Here is a 20,655-nt window from a genome sequence, read left to right on the forward strand (position 1 = left end):
GGCGCTAGCAGGATGTGCGAGAGAATACGGACTAGCACTGGGGGCTTGCTGGCCTCCTTGTCCGTCCATCACAGAGTGAACTCCTTGAGGACGGGAGCTGTGTCCTGGCCATCCTTTCTCTTCCTGGCTTTCCCTCTAGAAGAAAAGGAGATGTTCACATCAGTTCATAGAAAGCTCCACACTACTAAACCTGCCCCGAAATGGAAGTCTGTGTTTTCTACCAAAAGGAAAAGAAACCATTAGGCTCCCTGCCTTCGAGTCAAGGAAAGAGTCCAGCCACAGGTAGAGGAGATTTCCTTTGGAACTACTGTTTCTGAGCTTGCAGTGTAAGAAAGCGCTGGTCTGCGGATTCTCTAGCCAGAGGGAAGCAGTGCTAACTCCGCTGTCGATTGCCCTTCTTTGGTTCAGTGTGGCAGAGTCAGTACTTGAGCTTACGTGTTAACAAAGAGAAAGAAAGCTGGAAAGATAAAAAGGTGTTCCCCAGCACAGCTGCTTATCCTGACAGACATTTTAATATTTGCAACCTTGCAGCCCACCAATCATGTTGTCCATGAGTGGACTCTTGGGGTAGACAGTGGGTCTGCTGATGCCCGGTCAGGACTAGTCTGTTTAGTAAGACTGCCCCTGCTCGTGATTTTGATGTCTCAGAGGCAAGCCACCACATCTTGGGAGGCCTGGATCTGTGTGCTTGTGCTCAAGGTGTCCCTGTGACCTTGACTGTTTAACTCGTCCTGTGTTACCAACAGTGTTCACATCTGTAGTGTGGAAATGAGAACTCCCCCCCCCCATGTCGTCACAGGGTTATTTATGAAGTCCAAGTGAGCCAGTGTGTATAAATGAGAAACGTTGGCACAGGGTGTTATACAGTTACATGACAGGCTTACTCAGCTAGGGAAATAACACTGGAAGAAACCAACCTTCACCAAGAGGGTCATCTTCAGGTGTCAGTCAATCCCAAGTGCACATATGGGCTGTCTAGTATCGAGACAACCTGTGCGCTATACCAGGTGAGTTTTATTCGCAGGGGTGGGGGAAGTCACATTTTAGCCATTGGGGAAACACAAGCAGGATGGAAAATCTGGTACCCTGATGATGTCACCAGTTTTTAATGCTGATTCATTAAAAATGAGTATCAATGAGTTAGGTACATTTTAATCTTATAGTGTTTATTATCTTTAAACCACAACTGAGGTTCCCTGATAATATAAGTAGAGGTAATAGAAATGTTGAATGTTCCTTGAGTAGGGTAAGGATCTCCCCCTCCCCATGCTCACTCCTCTCATCCTCTTCCTTTCTCGGAAGCAAAGTTGTATAATCTGAAAAACCTGACATTCCATATTGAGGGTTTATTGTAAGGTAGTAAAACCAGATTTTATATCTCGTTTATTCCTACAACTTCTGATGTGCTTCCAAAAATGGTATTAAGGCAGCAGCTGAGGAAATTTTATGAGATAATGAAGCAGAACAGTTACTGAAAGCCATCTGCTCGGTTGTTTACAAACTTGCTTCAATACTTCAGAGGCAGTGGTAGGGTACGTGTCTAAACTTCACAAGCTGCACTAGGTAGGTCTAAGTGAAGTAGGCCTGGGCTGGGCTGAGCTCGCTCCCTCTCTGTGCAGCGTGAGCGGTTGCCAGGCAGGCCTGTTGGAAGCCAGCAGAAAGCACCACACAGAGGTGATTATGTGGCACCATCTGTCACGCTTCAAGCCTACCATACAGCATGGCTAATCAGCCTTGGCAGGATGATGGATGAACAGCAGCAGCTGCCAAAAGCCACTGTTGGCAAACAGCACTGAAGTTAAGAACTTTTTCCCCCCTCTGTCTTCCTCTCCAGGGTCCTGCTGCGTGTCCGCATGCTGTACTACCTAAGACAAGAAGTGATAGGAGACCAGGCAGAGAAGATCCTCGAGGGCGCTGACTCAAGGTTGGTGCAAGCACACATTTGTTCCGGCCCTCCACGGGCTGGCCCAGGTGGTCGGGAAACTCTCCACGGGTTGTGGTTAGAACCCTCACAGACTTATCAGGAGTTCACCTCGGTTCTGTCTTTAATGCGAGCAAGGGTTCGTCCTCTGGGTGTGGGGATGGGCTGAGACGATGGACAGGGCCATTTGCATGTGCTTGGTTATAAGAGTGTGAGAAGCAATGGCTTCTGACCTGAGCTGGGATACCTTGTGATGAGGCTCAGTTCTGACCACTGCCCCACGTTGTTGATTCCTCTCCACCATACAAGATTCTTATTGTGAAGAAGAGGAGACTGGAGCGTGTGTTTACCACCTAGGGCTAGGATTCATTTTAAGTACCCGTATTTAAAGAGTGCTTAAATGCTCTCTTTCCAGTGAGGCCGACGTGTGGATTCCTGAGCCATTTCATGCGGAAGTTCCTGCAGACTGGTGGGATAAGGAAGCAGATAAATCCCTCTTAATTGGAGTGTTTAAACATGGTAAGGAGTGCTTCTGTCTGAACACATTTTGACTGGGTGGCTTCATCTTTATTTAGAACTCTTTGCATACTCCTTTTCCAAAGTCATAATATTAATGAGGACCGTTCCAAAGGACTCTTGGCGCCGACCATTTTTCTGCACTAGAAATCTAATACGAACTGTAAATATCAGATGCTGTTTTTGAATGTTTGTTGAGTGTTTGAGAAGAAAACATTTCTTTCTTGGCTATAAACAGAAGTCAAGCCATATTTGTTTTTAGTAATAGCCAAGCCGTACCACGGCATTCCCGAAACTTCACTTCCAGAACGGCCGCCCTCACTAAACTCTGCCAGCCTGTGTCAGAGTGGACGGTGGGCTTAACCTCTGCTATTAATCTGTACAAGTGCCTCCTGGGCTTTGTTCCAAGCAATATTTCACAAATGTCAGTGCCGGGGACTCACCGCTCCCCCAAGTGGGACGCAGCCTTGTTAACTTTGAAAGGCTGGGGATGCAGAAGTGCCATGATATATACAGTGAGCGTTTCCTGATTATAATCCCAATTCTCTGGAGGTCGCGGAGGTATTCCTAGCAGCCCAGCCTGACTAAAGGGGAGAATGATGGCTTATAAAACCTTTCATGATTACAGTTTGGCTTGCGGCTCTACAGCAGTTAGGAGCGGTGTGTTGTAGAACACATCCTAATTGAATTGTGCTGTTCTTCCTATGTACCCCAGCCGCGTCCTGCGAGCCCGGCCTCAGAATCATTTTCCCGCAGTGCACTGTTGGGATCTGCCATTTCCCATCTAGTCAACTTGGGCAGTCAAAAAGCAAATTGCAGTTTGAAAAACCATAGAGGGAACAGTGTCATCTTACTGACATGCATCATCGTAAACCTGATAAGACAGGTTCGCTGGCCTCCCATACACGGGATTTTTTTTTTTTTTTCAGCCAGCCATGTGCGTTCCCGCTGGACCAAACCTGCTGGGGGGGTGAGGGGTGGGGGGCGGTAGACCTGGAGAACCCCTGCGGAGGTCATAAAGAAACGTAACCAAGCCTTTTAAATGTCAAGCAAAATTAGATGTTGGGGAAGAATAGGGTCAGAAACCCTCCCTGGCATCCTGCAGTTATCCTGAGCCGTTTTCTGTCTGTGTCTGTTAGTCATTCAATGGTACCCCCGATGTATAAGAGGGCCCACAAAAGCTGCTCTAGAATGCTGCACCAAAACAAGGTCTGTTTAGTTCAACACACATGATGTCTGGGAAACAACTGGCTGTGTTGTGGCGGGGGTATGAGTTTTGACAGTGACGGGGTCTTCCTTTGTTTCTGTGCGTGTCCTCTGTGCTGGCGGGTATGGCACAGGCTATGAGAAGTACAATTCCATGAGAGCTGACCCCGCACTCTGCTTCCTGGAACGAGTCGGTATGCCTGATGCCAAGGCCATCGCTGCCGAGCAAAGAGGGACAGACATGCTAGCAGATGGTGGTGACGGGTAAGAAGGACATTCTAAAATTTTAATAAACTTTATGTCAGTATTACATCTACTGGCAGGGGTCGGTGATTGGTTCTTATGCTGAACTGGGCCCTCTGTTATGTCTGGTTTGAATTTGATGCTTACCAATAGTTCCTGTCTATATAGCATAGTAACTACTTTAAACAAAGTTCTCTCTCTCTCTCTCTCTCTCTCTCTCTCTCACACACACACACACACACACACACACACACACACACACACACACACACACACGACATCGTCGCCCTTGGTGACTCCCTCACCACCCCCTTGTAACCGTGCATTTTAAATACTGCAGGGCAGAGTCATTGAAAAATGTCAGACCCAGACTTAGTATTGGGGTGACCGTAACTCTTCCCCTCACACTGCCCTACAAATTGATAGAATGTAAAACTACCGTTTTTTTAATTTTACACAGTGGGGAATTTGATAGAGAAGATGAAGATCCGGAATACAAACCAACGAGAGCGCCATTCAAAGATGAAATAGACGTAAGACCTTGAGTGCATTGGCTTTTACAGTGCCAGTAACATTATATGCCCATATAGAACTTGTTAAACTTTAGAGAGTGGCCTTCCTCTAAAAGAGAAAGTAAAATCCAACCCCAATTGAAAATAGCTCTGTTTCTCACATTGCTTTCAAGGAATTTGCAAATTCTCCCCCAGAGGACAAGGAAGACTCCATGGAGGCCCAGAGCACAGGTGAGGGTCCGGGGCAGCTGGTCATGGAGGCCTGGGGCACGGGTGAGGGTCCGGGGCAGCTGGTCATGGAGGCCTGGGGCACGGGTGAGGGTCCGGGGCAGCTGGATCCTCTGCCATAACCTAATGATAGCAGCTCAGGGTCCTCTTCCACATGGACTGGACCCTCGTTGGTAATGGTGAGCCTTAGTTATGGTTTTCATTCCATTAATATCTTGGATAGAACTTTTTGATTAAGATAATTGATCTGCTAGCTTATAGTCATTATTTAGTGGAAAAATTTTAAAGTCCTTAAAACATTTCTATCGGAAGGAAGGCGTTTGTTTAAATCTGAAATATTTCTGTGGACTGTTGATCCTCTTAAAAAAATAATAATTAGGATAGTAGCTATGTGCTTACTGCATTCAAGATCACCATTGTAAGCATGTTCATAAGAAAGACTGCCTTTCGTTGTGTCAGACTGATAAACCTTTCCCCCCCCCTCAAAGGAGTTAACAGTAAATAGTTTATAAATCCTCTCCGTTCTTACTGCTTGTTTATATTTCCAGATCTGAGTGTGGCAGAGTGGCCTCTCCCACCCTGTACTCCGAAGGCTAATGAGTCATCTTTTTTTTGTCTGTGTTGTGAGAGATGTCTCAGACTCTTCTTTTCCACTTCCTCAGGCAAGCACAGTGAGAGCAATGCTGAGTTAGGTCAACTTTACTGGCCGAACACGTCAAGCCTGACTACGCGTCTGCGCCGGCTCATTACTGCCTATCAGCGCAGCTATAAAAGGCAACAAATGAGGCAGGAGGCCCTAATGAAGACGGACCGGCGCAGACGGAGGCCTCGGGAGGAAGTGAGAGCGCTGGAGGCGGAAAGGGAAGCTATTATATCTGAGAAAAGGCAAAAGTGAGTTCTCCACCATTTTTGCAGTATCTCCGCCCCACCCCCACCCGCCATGCCTTCTCTTCCTTCTCTGCTGGGTCCCTAAGAAACAGCGATCCCATCACAGAGTGAAGGAAGGCCTACTTCCCCCGGAGGTGTCCATCCCTCAGCCCTAAATAAGTCCCCGAGACGTGCTCTGGGGGGCAGAGAAGACTGTCCTGTGTGCCCTTCTGAGCGTGACGTGAGCCAGGTCTCCTCTCCACAGGTGGACAAGGAGAGAGGAAGCTGACTTTTACCGTGTGGTATCCACCTTTGGGGTTATTTTTGACCCAGTGAAGCAGCAGTTTGATTGGAACCAATTCCGAGCCTTTGCCAGACTAGACAAAAAGTCCGATGAGAGTCTGGAGAAGTATTTCAGCTGCTTCGTGGCCATGTGCAGGCGGGTATGTCGGATGCCTGCCAAGCCCGAGGACGGTAGGTACATGAACGGACGACTAGCCACACTGTGCTAGGCAGACGGGACTGTGCATGCCGGGTCGGGCGGGCCCAAGGCCTGCCCAGTTAACGACTGTGCTTCGTGTTACAGAGCCACCAGACCTCGCCTCCCTTATCGAACCCATCACAGAGGAGCGTGCATCCAGGACGCTGTACCGCATTGAACTGCTTCGCAAAATCCGAGAGCAGGTCCTTCATCACCCACAACTGAGCGACAGGCTGAAGCTCTGCCAGCCCAGCCTAGACCTGCCGGAGTGGTGGGAGTGCGGACGGCATGACAGGGACCTGCTGGTGGGTGCTGCTAAGCACGGGGTCAGCCGGACAGACTACCACATTCTCAATGACCCTGAGTTGTCCTTCTTAGATGCACACAAAAGCTTTGCTCAGAACCGTGGGGCCAGTACCGTCCCTTCTTTGAATACTCTGGCCATGGGCTTTGGCCAGGCTCCTCCAGTCATTGCCTCTGCTCATGCTCATGAAGAAAAGGTAATGGAACAGGCCGAAGGCAAGGCAGAGGAGTGCGAACACTCACCGGCCAAAGAGAGGTCGGATGGGAAAGAGGAGGAAGAAGAAGCTGGTGGGGCCAAGGACAGCAGGCAGGAGTGTGAGGCCGAGGCCAGCTCTGTGAAGGGCGAACTCAAAGGGGTGGAGGGCAGTGGAGACCCTGGGTCCAAGTCTGTCTCAGAGAAAGGCTCAGAAGAGGATGAGGAAGAAAAGCTGGAGGACGACGATAAGTCGGAGGAGTCATCGCAGCCAGAAGGTAATGCCTGGTTCTTGTCAGTGTCCCGATACCACAACAGTGGTGCATAGCCTTTGTGCGATTCCACAGCCTTGATTGTTTGATGATTGAGAAATCTAGAATCTCACTTCATAGCTCTGGCTGGCCTACAACTCACAGAGATCCACCTGCTCCTGCCTCCAGAGGGCTGGGATCAAAGGCGTGTCCCACCGCGCCCAGTATCTCTAAGCACTTCGTTTTGCAAAAGTCATTGGTGGCTTGGCGTGGTCACATGCACTTTCAACTCTAGCATAGGTTGGTTGGTCTATATACTGAACTCCAGAACTACACAACAAGACCCTGCTTTTTTCTTTTCCCCTAAGAGTACTTAATGTCCATTTTCTTCCGTGAAGGAATAATTTCAATTGTGTATACATGCGTTTGTCCTCATGCTTTATCCCTGCAAACACATTTCAAGGAATGTAAACTCAGCAGCTATGAACACATCAGTCGCTTCTGGCTTAAGGACAGGTTAACTTCATAGTCAGATGTGCTAAGAATTCCTTGTAATGTTAAAGTTGGACACATGAGTATGGTGGAAGAGAACCACTCACTGAGCAAATATTTCAGAGTAAATGATGGTTGGCCGGTTGGGTTGGTTGGTTGGTTGGTTGGTTGGTTAGTTGGTTTGGTTGGTTGGTTGGTTTGGTTGGTTGATTGGTTGGTTGGTTAGTTGGTTTGGTTGGTTGATTGGTTGGTTGGTTAGTTGGTTTGGTTGGTTGATTGGTTTGGTTGGTTGGTTGGTTTGGTTGGTTAGTTGGTTTAGTTGGTTTGGTTGTTTTGTTTGTTTGGTTGGTTGGTTGGTTGGTTAGTTGGTTTGATTGGTTGGTTGGTTGGTTTGGTTGGTTGGTAAGTTGGTTTGGTTGGTTGTTTTGTTTGTTTGGTTGGTTGGTTTGTTTGGTTGGTTAGTTGGTTTGTTTGTTTGGTTGGTTGGTTGGTTGGTTAGTTGGTTGGGTTGGTTGGTTGGTTGCTTGGTGATAGCACATTTTCCATGTTACAGATTGCTATAACCAACACAAAGGAGAAACCAAGCCCCGGTTGAACTTTGCTGCTGCAAGGACCCTTCTTTATTAGCTAATATCTTAACCAGAATAGAAGCTCTTGGGTCAGAAACACCAAAAGGTTTAATTAGTGTAGTGGCACGTGCTCTTTATCTCAGCACCTGGGCATAGAGAAACCAGAGGATCTCAGGTTCAAGTCCAGCCTCAACTATATATTGAGTCTGAGGAAGTCTTGGACTACGTAAGACTCTGTCTCTATGACCACAAAGAAAATATTCCCGTGGTTGCTTCATCAAGATAGAAGAAGGACCACCTACATTTGTGGGCGTTGTAAGCCCTAGACAAGGCAGGCTTGAGAAACACCACGTTATGTTTCTAGATGTACACTAGGCACTCTGTGTAATAGAGCCGGGTGGTATTCCTGTTTCCAACGCCGTCCTTTCTAGACTTGAGCTTCCGTGCGTTCTGGCTGTGAGCACTGCACATAACTCATTTCCCAGCAGGAGCTGTCTCGAGAGGGAAGACTTTCGATGAAGAAAGTAATGCTTCTATGAGCACTGCTAGAGATGAAACCCGAGATGGATTCTACATGGAGGACGGAGATCCTTCGGTGGCTCAGCTCCTTCACGAAAGGACATTTGCCTTCTCCTTTTGGCCCAAGGTTGGCAGGATTTTGTTACTGTGACTGTCTTGTTGATCTAACAAAAGAGCAGGAAGAAAGTCTCTGTAGCTTGATTTTTGTTTTCAGATAATATGAAGTAAACCTTGTTGGAGCATATGAAGAGTGCAGAATTTCCCTTTATTTTAAAGTAACGATTGGGAAGAACCCAAATGAAGAAATATTTAGGATGCTTTTTTAAAGACTGTGTAAAGCTTTTAGATTCAAAATAATTTATTAAAACTACCACTGTGTTCTTAAGACCAGAGAAGGGTGGTGGTGGACCCCTTTGCTCCCATTTATCCTGAGGTCATCCCAGATGTAGTTATCCATAACTCAAGGCAAAGGATGATTGCTCTTTGGTTAGGAAGCATAACTCTTCAAAATGTTCTCTGTGCCGTTAGGGCCTGTGTTTCTCAAGGCAGGAAGTAGTCATCATAAGTGCCACACGGTGCACTTGATGTGAGTCATCCCAGGCCACCCTTAATGGTGTTAATGTGGCTTAAAAAGAAGGTGACATTTCTGTCTGAGGGGTATACTGTCAACGAGATTTTTTCTTCCTGTTCCCTGCCCGTGTCCTCTTGGTTCCTGGTCACACTAATTTCCCGCATTGAGTCTAGAGGGGGAGTTTCTCAGTTCAGTCAAAGGTTTATAGTCACAGGCACTGTTAATCTATGGAAGCTTGGTGTAAGGAGTTGTAATTAGAACATTTTCACGTGCATGCTTCAGTGAAATTTGGAGCGATAATAGATGGGGGACCCAGACTGACATTCATTAGGTGTTCCTAGGTTGCCGCCCACTTCATAATGCTGTACTTTATTAATAGTGACGCTAATGACGGCCCCCTTCCTGGGACATACTGCACTCTGGCCTGTGGCTGGCTCTGAAGGGCCAGGCCACGGAAATGCGAAGTGGAGAGGCTCCATTGAACCCACTGTGCCCTCGAGGCCTGAACAAGTTCCTTTTACAATCCGTGGTTGTTTTGAAGGTGGTATTTACTTGGTCTGCTCTCCGCTTCATGTCAAGCATTGAGCGTGGTTGAAAATAGTACTTTTTCTTTACGAGGGCAGCTAGAACATTCCATTGGAACCAAACCATCCTGATGGATTTTGTCTGTTTACCAATTGCCAGGCGACTTCAGTCCAAATAATTGACCTTTCAACGCTCTGTGCTCTTCAGCATCTTGGTGGACATATTTATCCAGTAATTTAAAATGGGTCTTTGTTACAAATTCCCTGTGACTTTTTTCCCCTTCAGGACAGAGTAATGATAAACCGATTAGACAACATCTGTGAAGCTGTACTGAAAGGCAAATGGCCAATAAACCGGCGCCAGATGTTTGATTTCCAGGGCCTCGTCCCTGGTTACCCACCCTCCACCGTGGACAGTCCCCTGCAGAAGAGGAGCTTTGCCGAGCTCTCCATGGTCAGCCAGGCCAGTGTCAGCGCAAGTGAGGACATCACCACATCTCCTCAGCTGTCCAAGGTAAGCCATAGAGAGATTTGCTTGAGTGGGTGAAAGGAGATTTCTGTGACTTTTAACTCATTTGAGAGCTTGCGCTCACTAGCTGGTTTTATATGTCTGTTTAATTGTGCTGCCCATATTGGCCTCAAACTCCTGGGCTCAAACAACCTTCCTGCCCCCAGCCTGTTAGGTAGCTGGAGTCACAGGCACACGTTACTATACCCAGCCAACTAGTGAGACTCTAAAGTAAGACGGTTGTTATTGCCGTAGCTGGGGCCACCACTCAGAATGGGCTTATTTTCTCTAACCCCAGCCCCTGTTGCAGGTAAAGGTCTGGCTCATGACAACTCTGTTCTTTTGGGAATTTTCAATAGGATGACGCCCTCAACCTGTCTGTCCCTCGCCAGCGGCGGCGGAGAAGGAGGAAAGTTGAAATCGAGGCTGAAAGAGCCGCCAAGAGGCGTAATCTTATGGAGATGGTGGCCCAGCTTCGAGAGTCTCAGGTGGTCTCAGAAAATGGACAAGAGAAAGTCGTGGACTTATCAAAGGCCTCGAGAGAGGCAACAAGTTCTACCTCAAATTTTTCATCTCTTACTTCAAAGTTTATCTTGCCTAATGTCTCCACACCAGTGTCTGATGCCTTTAAGACTCAAATGGAGCTGCTCCAAGCAGGCCTTTCGCGCACACCCACGAGGCACGTGCTCAACGGCTCCCTGGTGGACGGAGAGCCCCCCATGAAGAGGAGGCGAGGCAGGAGGAAAAACGTGGAGGGCCTCGACCTACTTTTCATGAGCCACAAACGGACGCCATTAAGTGCAGTAAGTTGGGTGTTCGCTCCCACAGTGTGTACCCATGTTGACAGCCAGCCCCGGGCCGCTGGGCCCTCTTATCTCAGCAACATCACATTGAAACTGGCTTCTTCCACCAGAGAAACAGTGTTACAATGAACAGAGCCATGGTGCTGGGCCAGGAAACCGTGTTGATCTCTGGTACAGATCACTCAGCCCCAGCCAAGGGCAGCGTGAGGATTTATTCTTCCCGGGGTTCTGACATATTGATTGCTCTGGAAAGAGTAGCATAAGGCAGAAACATGTTCTTCTGAGCATACAATTGTTATCTCTGAATTCTTGAGGAGGGAAAAGCTTCTGCTAGGCTCATGTTGGGGGCCGGCATCAGTTAGACTTGCATGACTGCTTAATGTCAGGCCTTCCTCAGTTACCTAACTGGTGGCTTGGAATGCCCCTCCCCCCTGCTACTAGTTGTCTCAGAGATCTGAAACACATCACTGCTAGTTGGAGGACAAGTCAGTGGATTTTTAACTCGAAGGAAATAAAATGCAGTGTAATAAATTGTCTTTTCCAAACTGCCTCAACCATGCCATCCCAAAACAGCACCCCTGACTCTCTGATGGCAAGAATTTTACCCTGAAGAACTCTTGTTACATGTGCTCTGTGGAGAGTTGAGGACTTCATATCCTGAGCTATCTATTGGAAATTCTAATCAGTAGAGCCACTTTGGGCTGAGTCACTTTGAGCCTTTCCATAGGCAATGGGACAGGTTTTTTTTTTTTGGGGGGGGGGTGTGGAGGGTCTATGATTTTAAAATAGAGAAACTAGGTTTGTTTGTTTTGTTTTGTTTTCTGGCCCATCTTTTCCTCTTCGAGCTCTGTTATTTGCACCAGCTCTCTCTTTTGTAAGACAGGATCTCACTGTAGCCCAGGCTGGCCTTCAGCTGCCAGAGACCACCTGCTTCTGCCGCCCTGAGAACTAGGTTAGCCTGTGCTACAGTACCCAGCACCAGTTACTTGAGCCTAGAGAGAGGCTTAAAAATTGAAAAGGAAGAAAAGGCATACTTGGAAAGTAACAACACATCAGTCTTTGAAAATTGTAGCCACGTAGTGGGGTGTAAACAGAAGTGTCCATGCTCCATCTGGGTTGAGTTAACTTTAATGTCAGTGCGTATAGCTAAGAGAACTCGTTCTTGCTGGAGTTTTGTTCTTTCAAGACAGGGTTTCTGTGTCTGCCCTGGACTTGCTTTGTAGACGAGGAAGGCCTAGAACTCAGGGATCTGCCTGCCTCTGCTCCCCAGTGCTAAGATTAAAGGTGTGTGCCAACCCTGCCCATCAGGAACTCCTAGTAGATGTTAGAAAATGAATTTATGGGGCTGGGGATTTAGCTCAGTGGTAGAGCGCTTACCTAGGAAGCGCAAGGCCCTGGGTTCGGTCCCCAGCTCCGAAAAAAAGAACCAAAAAAAAAAAATGAATTTATTTTTTAAGACTTATTTTATGTATATGAAAACATTGTTGCTGTCTTCAGACATACCAGAAGAGGGTATCAGATCTCAGTTCAGATGGCTGTGAGCCACCATGTGATTGCTGGGAACTGAACTCAGGACCTCTAGAAGAACAACCAGTGTTCTTAACTGCTGAGCCCTCTCCAGCCCAGGAAATGTATTTTTAAGGCCTTTTATTTTTTGACTATTAGATATTGTGAATTGGAGATCTCCCCAGTGCTTGATGCTGGTTTGTATGTGAATAAAATATGTAGGAGGTGCTGAGTCAGCAGTAGAGAGAGGAACACAGCTTCATCTCCGTATCTCAGCTCCCACTGCTGTCACGAAGGAGGATGGTGCCTTCGTTGGCATCACCAGTGGTGACTGTGTTCTCTGTGCCAGGCACGGGGATTCGAAGAGTAAAGTCCAGATCTGACAAGACGTGTTAGAAAGTCAGTGTTGGAGTGAGGTGACCGACGTCTACTTTCAAGTACTCCCCAATCAAAACATTCAAAGCGCTTTTGGGCACCAACAATCCAGTAACTAGAAAATCCCACAGTTGACTTCACATGAAGGGTCCCAGTTAAAGCATAGCCACAGTACAGGCAAAATGACCCAGTATGTAGACTGGTGACGTCATTTTGATCCTGGACCGAAAGTGCACAAAAAAGAAGAGAAGCAACTCCTCAAAGCTGTCCTTTGACCTCCACATACATCATGGTACATACATGTGCACATTTGCACACACACACATCATGCATTTATGCATACAATCAACGAAAAAAATTTAAAACAGCTAACATTAAAGTATTACATTAAAACTGCTTAAGGCTTTGGGGTGAAGATGTATAAATGTGAAATGAATTCATGATTAGACATGAATCCCAGCCCCAGTATGTCTGATAGTGTATGCACAAATACTCGAAAAATGCAAAATTGAAAATGAATCCTAGTTTTAGGTGTTCTGGATAAGGGGACCCAACCTGAGTGACGTATCACAGTTGCGCATGTGTGCTGGGATCAAGGCGTGCTCACGGTGCTCCCAAGAAAAGCTTAAGTACTGAGGCAAGAGAGCACCTCTCATGTGCCTGGCTTTGAGACCCAGACATTTTGCTGGCAAGTTCGATGAAGTCATGAAGCCGAGGTGGACATGGCGATGAAGTAGAATGCAGGTTGTGGAAAGCCTAGAGTGCCAACCTGAAGAACTTGGGGGGTGTCCTGAAGGCACTGGGGAGCCTAACTGGGAGAGTGACTTAATGGTGGCTTTTGAACCGGGTGGAGATTACTTCATTTTAGAAAGCCCTGGGGATAGAGATAATGGATGTTGGAATGTAGAAAGCACAGCATTTAAGGACCAGCAGCAGGGCGAGGGTGGAGTGCTAGTTTCTGGTGTTTCTGTGCCTGCCTAATATAAAGTGGTGCTCTCCCAACAGACTTGTACTGCTCTCCGAGTGCGAGGGGGCAGTTACTTATAAACTGGTGCTTGTTGGAACAGTATCCAGGGGATCCCTGAGTGGTCACCTTTCACTCACCTCTAGCATGGTGGCGTCATCCTAGTGGTGGCTTGCTTGGCCCTCTAGGCTTTGTGTTTCTTACAGAAGAATACTGTTCCTCCCTTCCGAGGGAGTCTAGAAGTCTTCTATTCTGAAAGCCATCCTAAAATGGGCACTGTTTCCAATAGCATCTCCCCTTTTGATCACAGATCCTTTGGGCCAGGAGAGCATCTTCCTTGCATAGAGCGTTCTCAGAATCCTACCATGCAATAATTCAGATCCCTGTTCGTTTCCTGCAGGAGGATGCTGAGGTGACCAAAGCTTTTGAAGAAGATATAGAGACTCCACCAATAAGAAACATTCCTTCTCCCGGACAGCTGGACCCCGACACCCGGATCCCTGTGATAAACCTTGAAGACGGGACTAGGCTGGTGGGAGAAGAGGCTCCTAAAAACAAGGACTTGGTTGATTGGCTGAAGCTGCACCCTATGTACACCGTCGACATGCCAAGTTATGTACCAGTAAGTGCCTCGAAGCCCGGGCTTGTGAAGCCTCACTGGGTCTGCCCAATGACTTCTTATCTGAGCGAATTCTTGATGGCTACCTATACCCTCTGTCTTTGGCTTGAGTGTCTACAAGTTCACACGTGCCCCAGATTTCTGTTGTGACTCTGACATGAGAAACTGGCTGCAGTCTGTCCTACTGAAGGACACTCTCACAGCTACCTGAAGATGTCTGCTAACTCATTTTCCTACTTCTCCAGCAGGCTTTCCTCACATGGTCTAGCTCCCAGGTGTCTAGGCTTGGGGGTGGGGGGGTGAGTGAATTTCCTTGGTCTTCAGACAAAGCTCTTGTCTCCAGAGATTTCTTTTAAGCACCTAGCCCTTGTGTGTTACACTACACATCAGCCATTATCTCCCACGTGGTGTGCCCCAAAGACCCCTTTCTAGCCAGCAACACAGATCTCTCCCTATGCTTTTGTGATTGATATATTTTTTTTAAATATTTCATACGTTTTCACTCCTAACAGCTACCTTTCAGCCTCTCCACTTATAACAGCTCAAAGACAAAAATCTCATGTAGTCACTTAGGATATCATCTCTGGGTTTCATTTATGTCACCGACTAGGGATGAGTAGAGGCACTATAGAAAGTTTCTTTTAACATACTACGATTCGCATAGACATTTGAAGGCACGCTCTTCCCCTTTTGTTCTGGCTGCCAGGGACTGAACCCCCAGGTGCTCACAGATGCTGTTCGGGTGTTCTGCCACAGTCACACCTCCAGCACGGCATAAAAACTTACAATAAGAGTCTCACTGAAGGAGATTGTCAGACGGCTGGAGAGTTGGCTCATTGGTTAAGAGCACTTGTTGCTCTTGCCGAAGACCTGAGTTCAGTTTCCAGCACCCATTTATAACTCAAGCTCCAGGAGAGCCCTTTGCTCTCCGAGGGCACAGAGCACTTACATACATACATACAGGCAAAACACTCATACACAAAAACTAAACAAGTCTTAAAAACTTTTAAGTTGAGTCTCAGTACCAGTTGGATAGACCAGTCAGTGCTGGGAGAGCCTTTCTGAGAAAAGCACATTCTGTCGAATGGCAATGATTGTTAGAACTTCCCAGTACCTGAGCCTGTTCTTTTAGGCATTTATAGGAAGGGGCCAGTGCTAAACACAGCCTCATTAAATACATCCTTTTCTTTTGCAGAAGAATGCAGACGTGCTCTTTTCCCCGTTTCAGAAACCGAAACAGAAACGGCATAGATGTCGGAATCCTAATAAATTGGACATAAACACCTTGACAGGGGAAGAAAGAGTTCCTGTGGTTAACAAACGAAATGGGAAGAAGGTAAATGCTGGGGGAGGGGCTGGCGAGGACAGGACAAAGAGTCAGACTTCTTCTAGAACCCTTGACTGTGTCTGTGGACCTGGAAAGAGGGAGAGGGGAGGGAAACCTCCATGGTGTTCAGATGTTCACCAGATGTGTCTTCCCAGATGGGCGGAGCCATGGCCCCTCCGATGAAGGACCTGCCCAGGTGGCTGGAGGAGAACCCTGAGTTTGCAGTCGCTCCAGACTGGACCGATATCGTCAAGCAATCTGTAAGTACACGAAAGAAATCCACATACAACTGTGTGCCCGGGCACTTCTTGTCCCATTGGCTAGTAGCTATCCAGTCTCAACTTAATCCCAGCTTAAAAGAATTGTCGTAATGCGTCATTTTCCTCCATAATCAGTGTGTTGTTTTACACACATCCAGGAACATTAAGATTGTTAGCTGTGATGTCCAGTCTTAAAATAGACAGCCATTCTGCATAAAACGTTATCGTTATCGGTTCCTTCCGAGACGAATAAGTGGCGTGCTTATTGGTTTTGTTTGGGGGACCCAGTCTTATGAACTGGTACCTACGCAGTCTCCTGTCAGAGGCCCTCGTACATCTGATTTCACCTCTGTAGCCCTGACTACTGCTGTCAAGCCTCTTCCTAATGGTCTGTCTTTCAAAGCTGGATAAAATGGAAGCAGGAACTACGGAACGGAGACTGGCTTCCACTGAGTGTTCTCCATCACCCAGGATGGAGCATGTGCCAGGGGTCTGCTCCTCCTTGCTGTACAGCGTGCTACTGCGTGCTCGGCCACCTCAGGCTACTCCGGCACCCATGGAAAGACCCCTGGGGTTTTTCACATTCGTGAAATTATCAGTGAGCGGAACCACTGTAAATGTTTACGTGCAGGTTTTGGAATAGCTTCTCGTGGGGGTGGGAGCGGGTGAGTTCAACTTACTCAATTTTTCTACACTATTACACTCTTTTCTTATCCTTACCTATATTTGAAATATCTAGAATGCACAGTATATAGAAGGTCTTAAAGTGACTCTTTTGTGATATTATTTTACCGTTTTTCTTCCATAGAAAACCTTTTAAAATCGGCATATTTATTTGGCAGTTAACTGACAAACGAAAGGTTTTTTTTTTGAGCTGGGTGCTTGCTGCATACGTGCACATCAAGTACTGATTACACCAGTTACTCCAGTCAGTCAGCCACCATTGCCAGTCAGTCAGCCACTGTCTGGTGTGTTGATCCTAAGTTAATTATGGACGCAGCTACCTTGGCATTCACTTCAGTGCCAGAGTAGCCTTCAACAGTTTTTTTCTGCAACTCAGCACAATCCAGCAATCGAACATAAATTTGCAAGAAACAACCCGTGCTTCCCCAAGTTCTCACGTTAAGCATTTAGAATGGAAACAGTTGCTTGCCTATTTAGAATGTCGGTATGGAGCTAGAGAAAGCCCACCTTGGCAGTAAGTACTCTAACCCGCCTCTACAGCTGCTGTCTGCTTTCCCTGCCCCTCCAGGGTTTTGTTCCCGAGTCAATGTTTGACCGGCTCCTCACTGGACCTGTGGTGCGGGGAGAAGGAGCCAGCAGGAGAGGACGGAGGCCCAAGAGCGAGATCGCCCGAGCAGCTGCAGCGGCTGCTGCTGTCGCCTCTACTTCAGGGATCAACCCTCTATTGGTGAACAGCCTGTTTGCTGGGATGGACCTGACGAGCCTTCAGAATCTCCAGAACCTCCAGTCCCTCCAGCTGGCAGGGCTCATGGGCTTCCCTCCAGGACTGGCCACTGCTGCCACCGCCGGAGGCGATGCGAAGGGCCCCGCCGCAGTGCTGCCCCTGATGCTGCCGGGGATGGCGGGCCTGCCCAACGTGTTCGGCCTGGGCGGGCTGCTGAACAACCCCCTCTCAGCTGCTACTGGAAACACCACTACTGCTTCGAGTCAAGGAGAGCCAGAGGACGGCACTTCAAAAGCGGAAGAGAAAGGAAACGACAATGAAGACGAGAACCGAGACTCTGAGAAAAGCACAGACGCCGTTTCGGCTGCTGACTCTGCGAACGGATCTGTTGGTGCTGCTACTGCCCCGGCTGCATTGCCCTCCAACCCGCTGGCCTTCAACCCTTTCCTCCTGTCCACCATGGCCCCAGGCCTCTTCTACCCATCCATGTTTCTACCTCCAGGACTGGGGGGATTGACACTGCCTGGCTTCCCAGCACTGGCGGGACTCCAAAACGCCGTGGGCGCCAGCGAAGAGAAGGCTGCTGACAAGGCCGAGGGAGGCCCCTGTAAAGACGGAGAGACCCTGGAAGGCAGCGACGCCGAGGAGAACCTGGACAAGACTATAGAGTCCTCCATCTTGGAAGACGAGGTTGCACAGGGTGAAGAGCTGGACTCCCTCGAAGGCGGGGACGAGATAGAAAACAACGGAAATGACGAATAGCAGCAGCAGTTCCACTGAAAGTGTTGAAAACTGTTGACAGGTGGTAGTCCTACTGTTTACACTCACAGTTAATGTTCATACCTAGTTTTATAAGCTGTTCTGTAACATAGTGTAGCAAAAAGGAAAAAAAAAAGGAAAAAAAAAAGAAAGGAAAAAAGTCCAAGTCATGTTATGCAGGTGCGTCCGGAGGTATCTTGGTCATTAAGTATTCTGCAGTGCATTATTTATTATGCCTAGGAAGGATGAAATTTGAGAGGTGATCATGTCTCTTTAAGGAAACTTACATAATGCTCTGCTCTTTTCTCCTTTGGGTACCACTGGTATTATAATAAAAAACAATTTGTAACCGAGCGGCACGAGCGGAAGGAAGTGCTGCTCAGAGGAAGTATGAAGTTATATATTTAATTTTTTAATTTTAATTTCTTTTTTGCTGTGAAGGTCAAGATGAAATTCACCGTACATATCATAACCTTGCTCGTTCGCCTCCCTTTCCTGACTTTATGGGGGTTCCCACCTTTTTCGCATACACACATCCACACACTCTGACAATCTCCACGTTAGTGTGAACGCCTCCCGCCCCGAGGCGCAGCAATAATAAGGCAGCTGTTGAATGTGAAGGGTCCCTTTGGAAAACTAACCTTCTGGGAGGGTTCTCGCCAGACAACTGCAGTTCCATTGGCTTGTGGTCTTGTGATGCACTGGTATAAACAAAAATAAAGAGAAGAGTAAATAGAAGACTGAGAGAAGTGAGAATCAGGTACCTTTTTTTTTTTTTTTTTTTTTTAAATTAAAGGACTTTGTTACTTTAGCCACAAAGCTAAAACAGCATTACCTCAGCTCTAAACTAGCCTTGAAGTTTACAGACAGGACTTTGTAAATGTTTTTCTTTGTTGTGATGTCCTTTTATTTTTCTCTCTCTCTGAAAACTGCTATCATGTAAGATAAAATGTACATTTCTGCCAACTGTAGTAATGATGCTTTTAATAAAAGTGACCCATGATACGCAGAGATGTAGTTATAGAATGCAGTGTATAGGGGAACCGGTGTTCACTTTTTTTTTTTTTTTTTTTTTTTTATTCGCAATAGCTGCAGATACAGCGTTCTGGCTTTCGTGCTTTGCTCACTCTGTCCCCTCGTGCTAGATTAGCTGTTAGTGACCCGCACTAGCCATCTTCAAGACCAGATGGGGAGGGAAACCTTGAATTACCACCTTCATGTAATTCCACGCCAGATATCTCAGCAGACACACACATACACAGACCTCTTACTGCTCCCCTGAAAGGGCATCTGAGAGAAGGAATCCCGAAAATGTGTGCAGCCTGTGATAATGGGGCACACCGTAGACAAAAGGGCAGGAGAAAAACGAGGCTTTAATAAGCACACTATCTAGGTCATTTATCCTTGGATAATGGGAGAAAAGCACGATGTCGTAGTGTCAGCAAGGGACACAAAGGCATTGTGGTATCCTGCCGCCCAGAGCTTGATGTCAGCAGCCAGTGTGTGGAGAGACCCACACGGAACTAAAATGGACCCACTTTTGTGTGTGTGTGTGTGTGTGTGTGTGTGTTGTGTGTACACGTACCCACGCATGCACATTCACCCAGTCTCAAGAGCTACTAGATTATTATACCCTTCGTTTTTTGCGATAAGATTTAAATTATAAGACCTATTTTCCCTGTCATCCGAGCAAACCCTATTCTATCTAAACAAGAAGTGAATGCATAAGGATAGAACTGAGCGTGTCTTTTACCCTCCTACTCCCCCTCTACACGCCAGTGCACACACAGGTTATCCTTTACATGGGGTAGGTCAGTCTATCTAAATTCCTTTTGGGCGTCGAGATTCCAGCTGACTTGTGTATCCAAGATGAAAATATGCCCGTATGTCTGGAAGAGGAAGAGCAGCTTGACGCTACCAGAGTGGCTGAATCTTGAAAGTTAACCAGCCTGTGCTCGGTAAGCAAGTGCCTTGGAATGCCTTCTGAAATGGCGTCCTTTGACTGTGGGAGCGAAACTAGATCTGCACAAAGCAGAGACCTTAAATGTTTTCCTGAAAGACTTCAGTAGGGAGACCTCGTCTAATAAAATGCATTATGAAAGGGTCTATTCCTAAAATTCTTTATTTGCTGGGAAGTTCCTTGTCAGCCTCTGTGGACAGGGTTGAGCATGACTCTGTCCCTGTCAGCACTGAACGTCGAGAGTGATGTGGAAAGCAGAGGTGCCTGTTGCTTGGCAGCAGTAAGAACTCTGAACTTAGAAATCCGAGCACATTTTTGTATTACACAAAGCTGTTCGGGTTTCCACATTGGAAAATACATGTTTGCTTTCTTTCAGTGGAAAGAAGTTTTGACCCATCTTGCATCTGCCTAAACAATATTTACAATTCAGGCTAATGCTAACCAGTGTTTCCTGTGCTGTAAATGCCAATGCACCAGCACTGTTGAGTCTCTATGCTTGAGGGGAGCCAAGAGAGATGGTAAGTAAGTGGCTCCCACTGCGTTTCCGAGGACAATCTGAACCATGGTCCACCAGGCCCTCCCATTGAGTTTCAAAAGAAAACTGACATGGGGATGATCCAAAGTCATTGGTGTTAACTGCGTTTTATAGATTCCTCTTCATAATGGCACAGTACAGTTGAGGCTGAACCTTGAGAGAAAAGCTTTTTTAAGTCGCTTTTGAGGCAAGGTCTCCATGCAGCCTAGACTGCCCGCATGCTCACTTTCCTGCC

At 47.1% G+C, this 20,655-nt stretch overlaps 1 protein-coding gene across 4 annotated transcripts in view; it reads left to right on the top strand.

Moving 5' to 3' along the window:
- Chd7 (chromodomain helicase DNA binding protein 7) overlaps window positions 1-20,031 on the top strand; it is a 183,492-nt gene extending 163,461 nt beyond the window's left edge. For 2 of the 4 annotated variants that reach the window (XM_039109764.2, XM_039109765.2), the window contains 15 exons: window positions 1,835-1,924; window positions 2,337-2,440; window positions 3,778-3,907; window positions 4,347-4,419; window positions 4,572-4,629; window positions 5,289-5,517; window positions 5,759-5,967; window positions 6,080-6,748; window positions 8,268-8,428; window positions 9,683-9,910; window positions 10,264-10,707; window positions 13,953-14,174; window positions 15,367-15,507; window positions 15,654-15,758; window positions 17,011-20,031. In XM_039109764.2, coding sequence (XP_038965692.1) covers window positions 1,835-1,924; window positions 2,337-2,440; window positions 3,778-3,907; window positions 4,347-4,419; window positions 4,572-4,629; window positions 5,289-5,517; window positions 5,759-5,967; window positions 6,080-6,748; window positions 8,268-8,428; window positions 9,683-9,910; window positions 10,264-10,707; window positions 13,953-14,174; window positions 15,367-15,507; window positions 15,654-15,758; window positions 17,011-17,928 — 3,781 coding nt within the window. In that variant the 3' untranslated portion in view covers window positions 17,929-20,031. 4 annotated transcript variants of the gene reach the window in all.
- Window positions 20,032-20,655: the final 624 nt, after the last annotated feature.

This window comes from Rattus norvegicus, chromosome 5 (genome assembly GCF_036323735.1).
Source record: "Rattus norvegicus strain BN/NHsdMcwi chromosome 5, GRCr8, whole genome shotgun sequence".
In the NCBI taxonomy this organism is placed as follows: domain Eukaryota; kingdom Metazoa; phylum Chordata; class Mammalia; order Rodentia; family Muridae; genus Rattus; species Rattus norvegicus.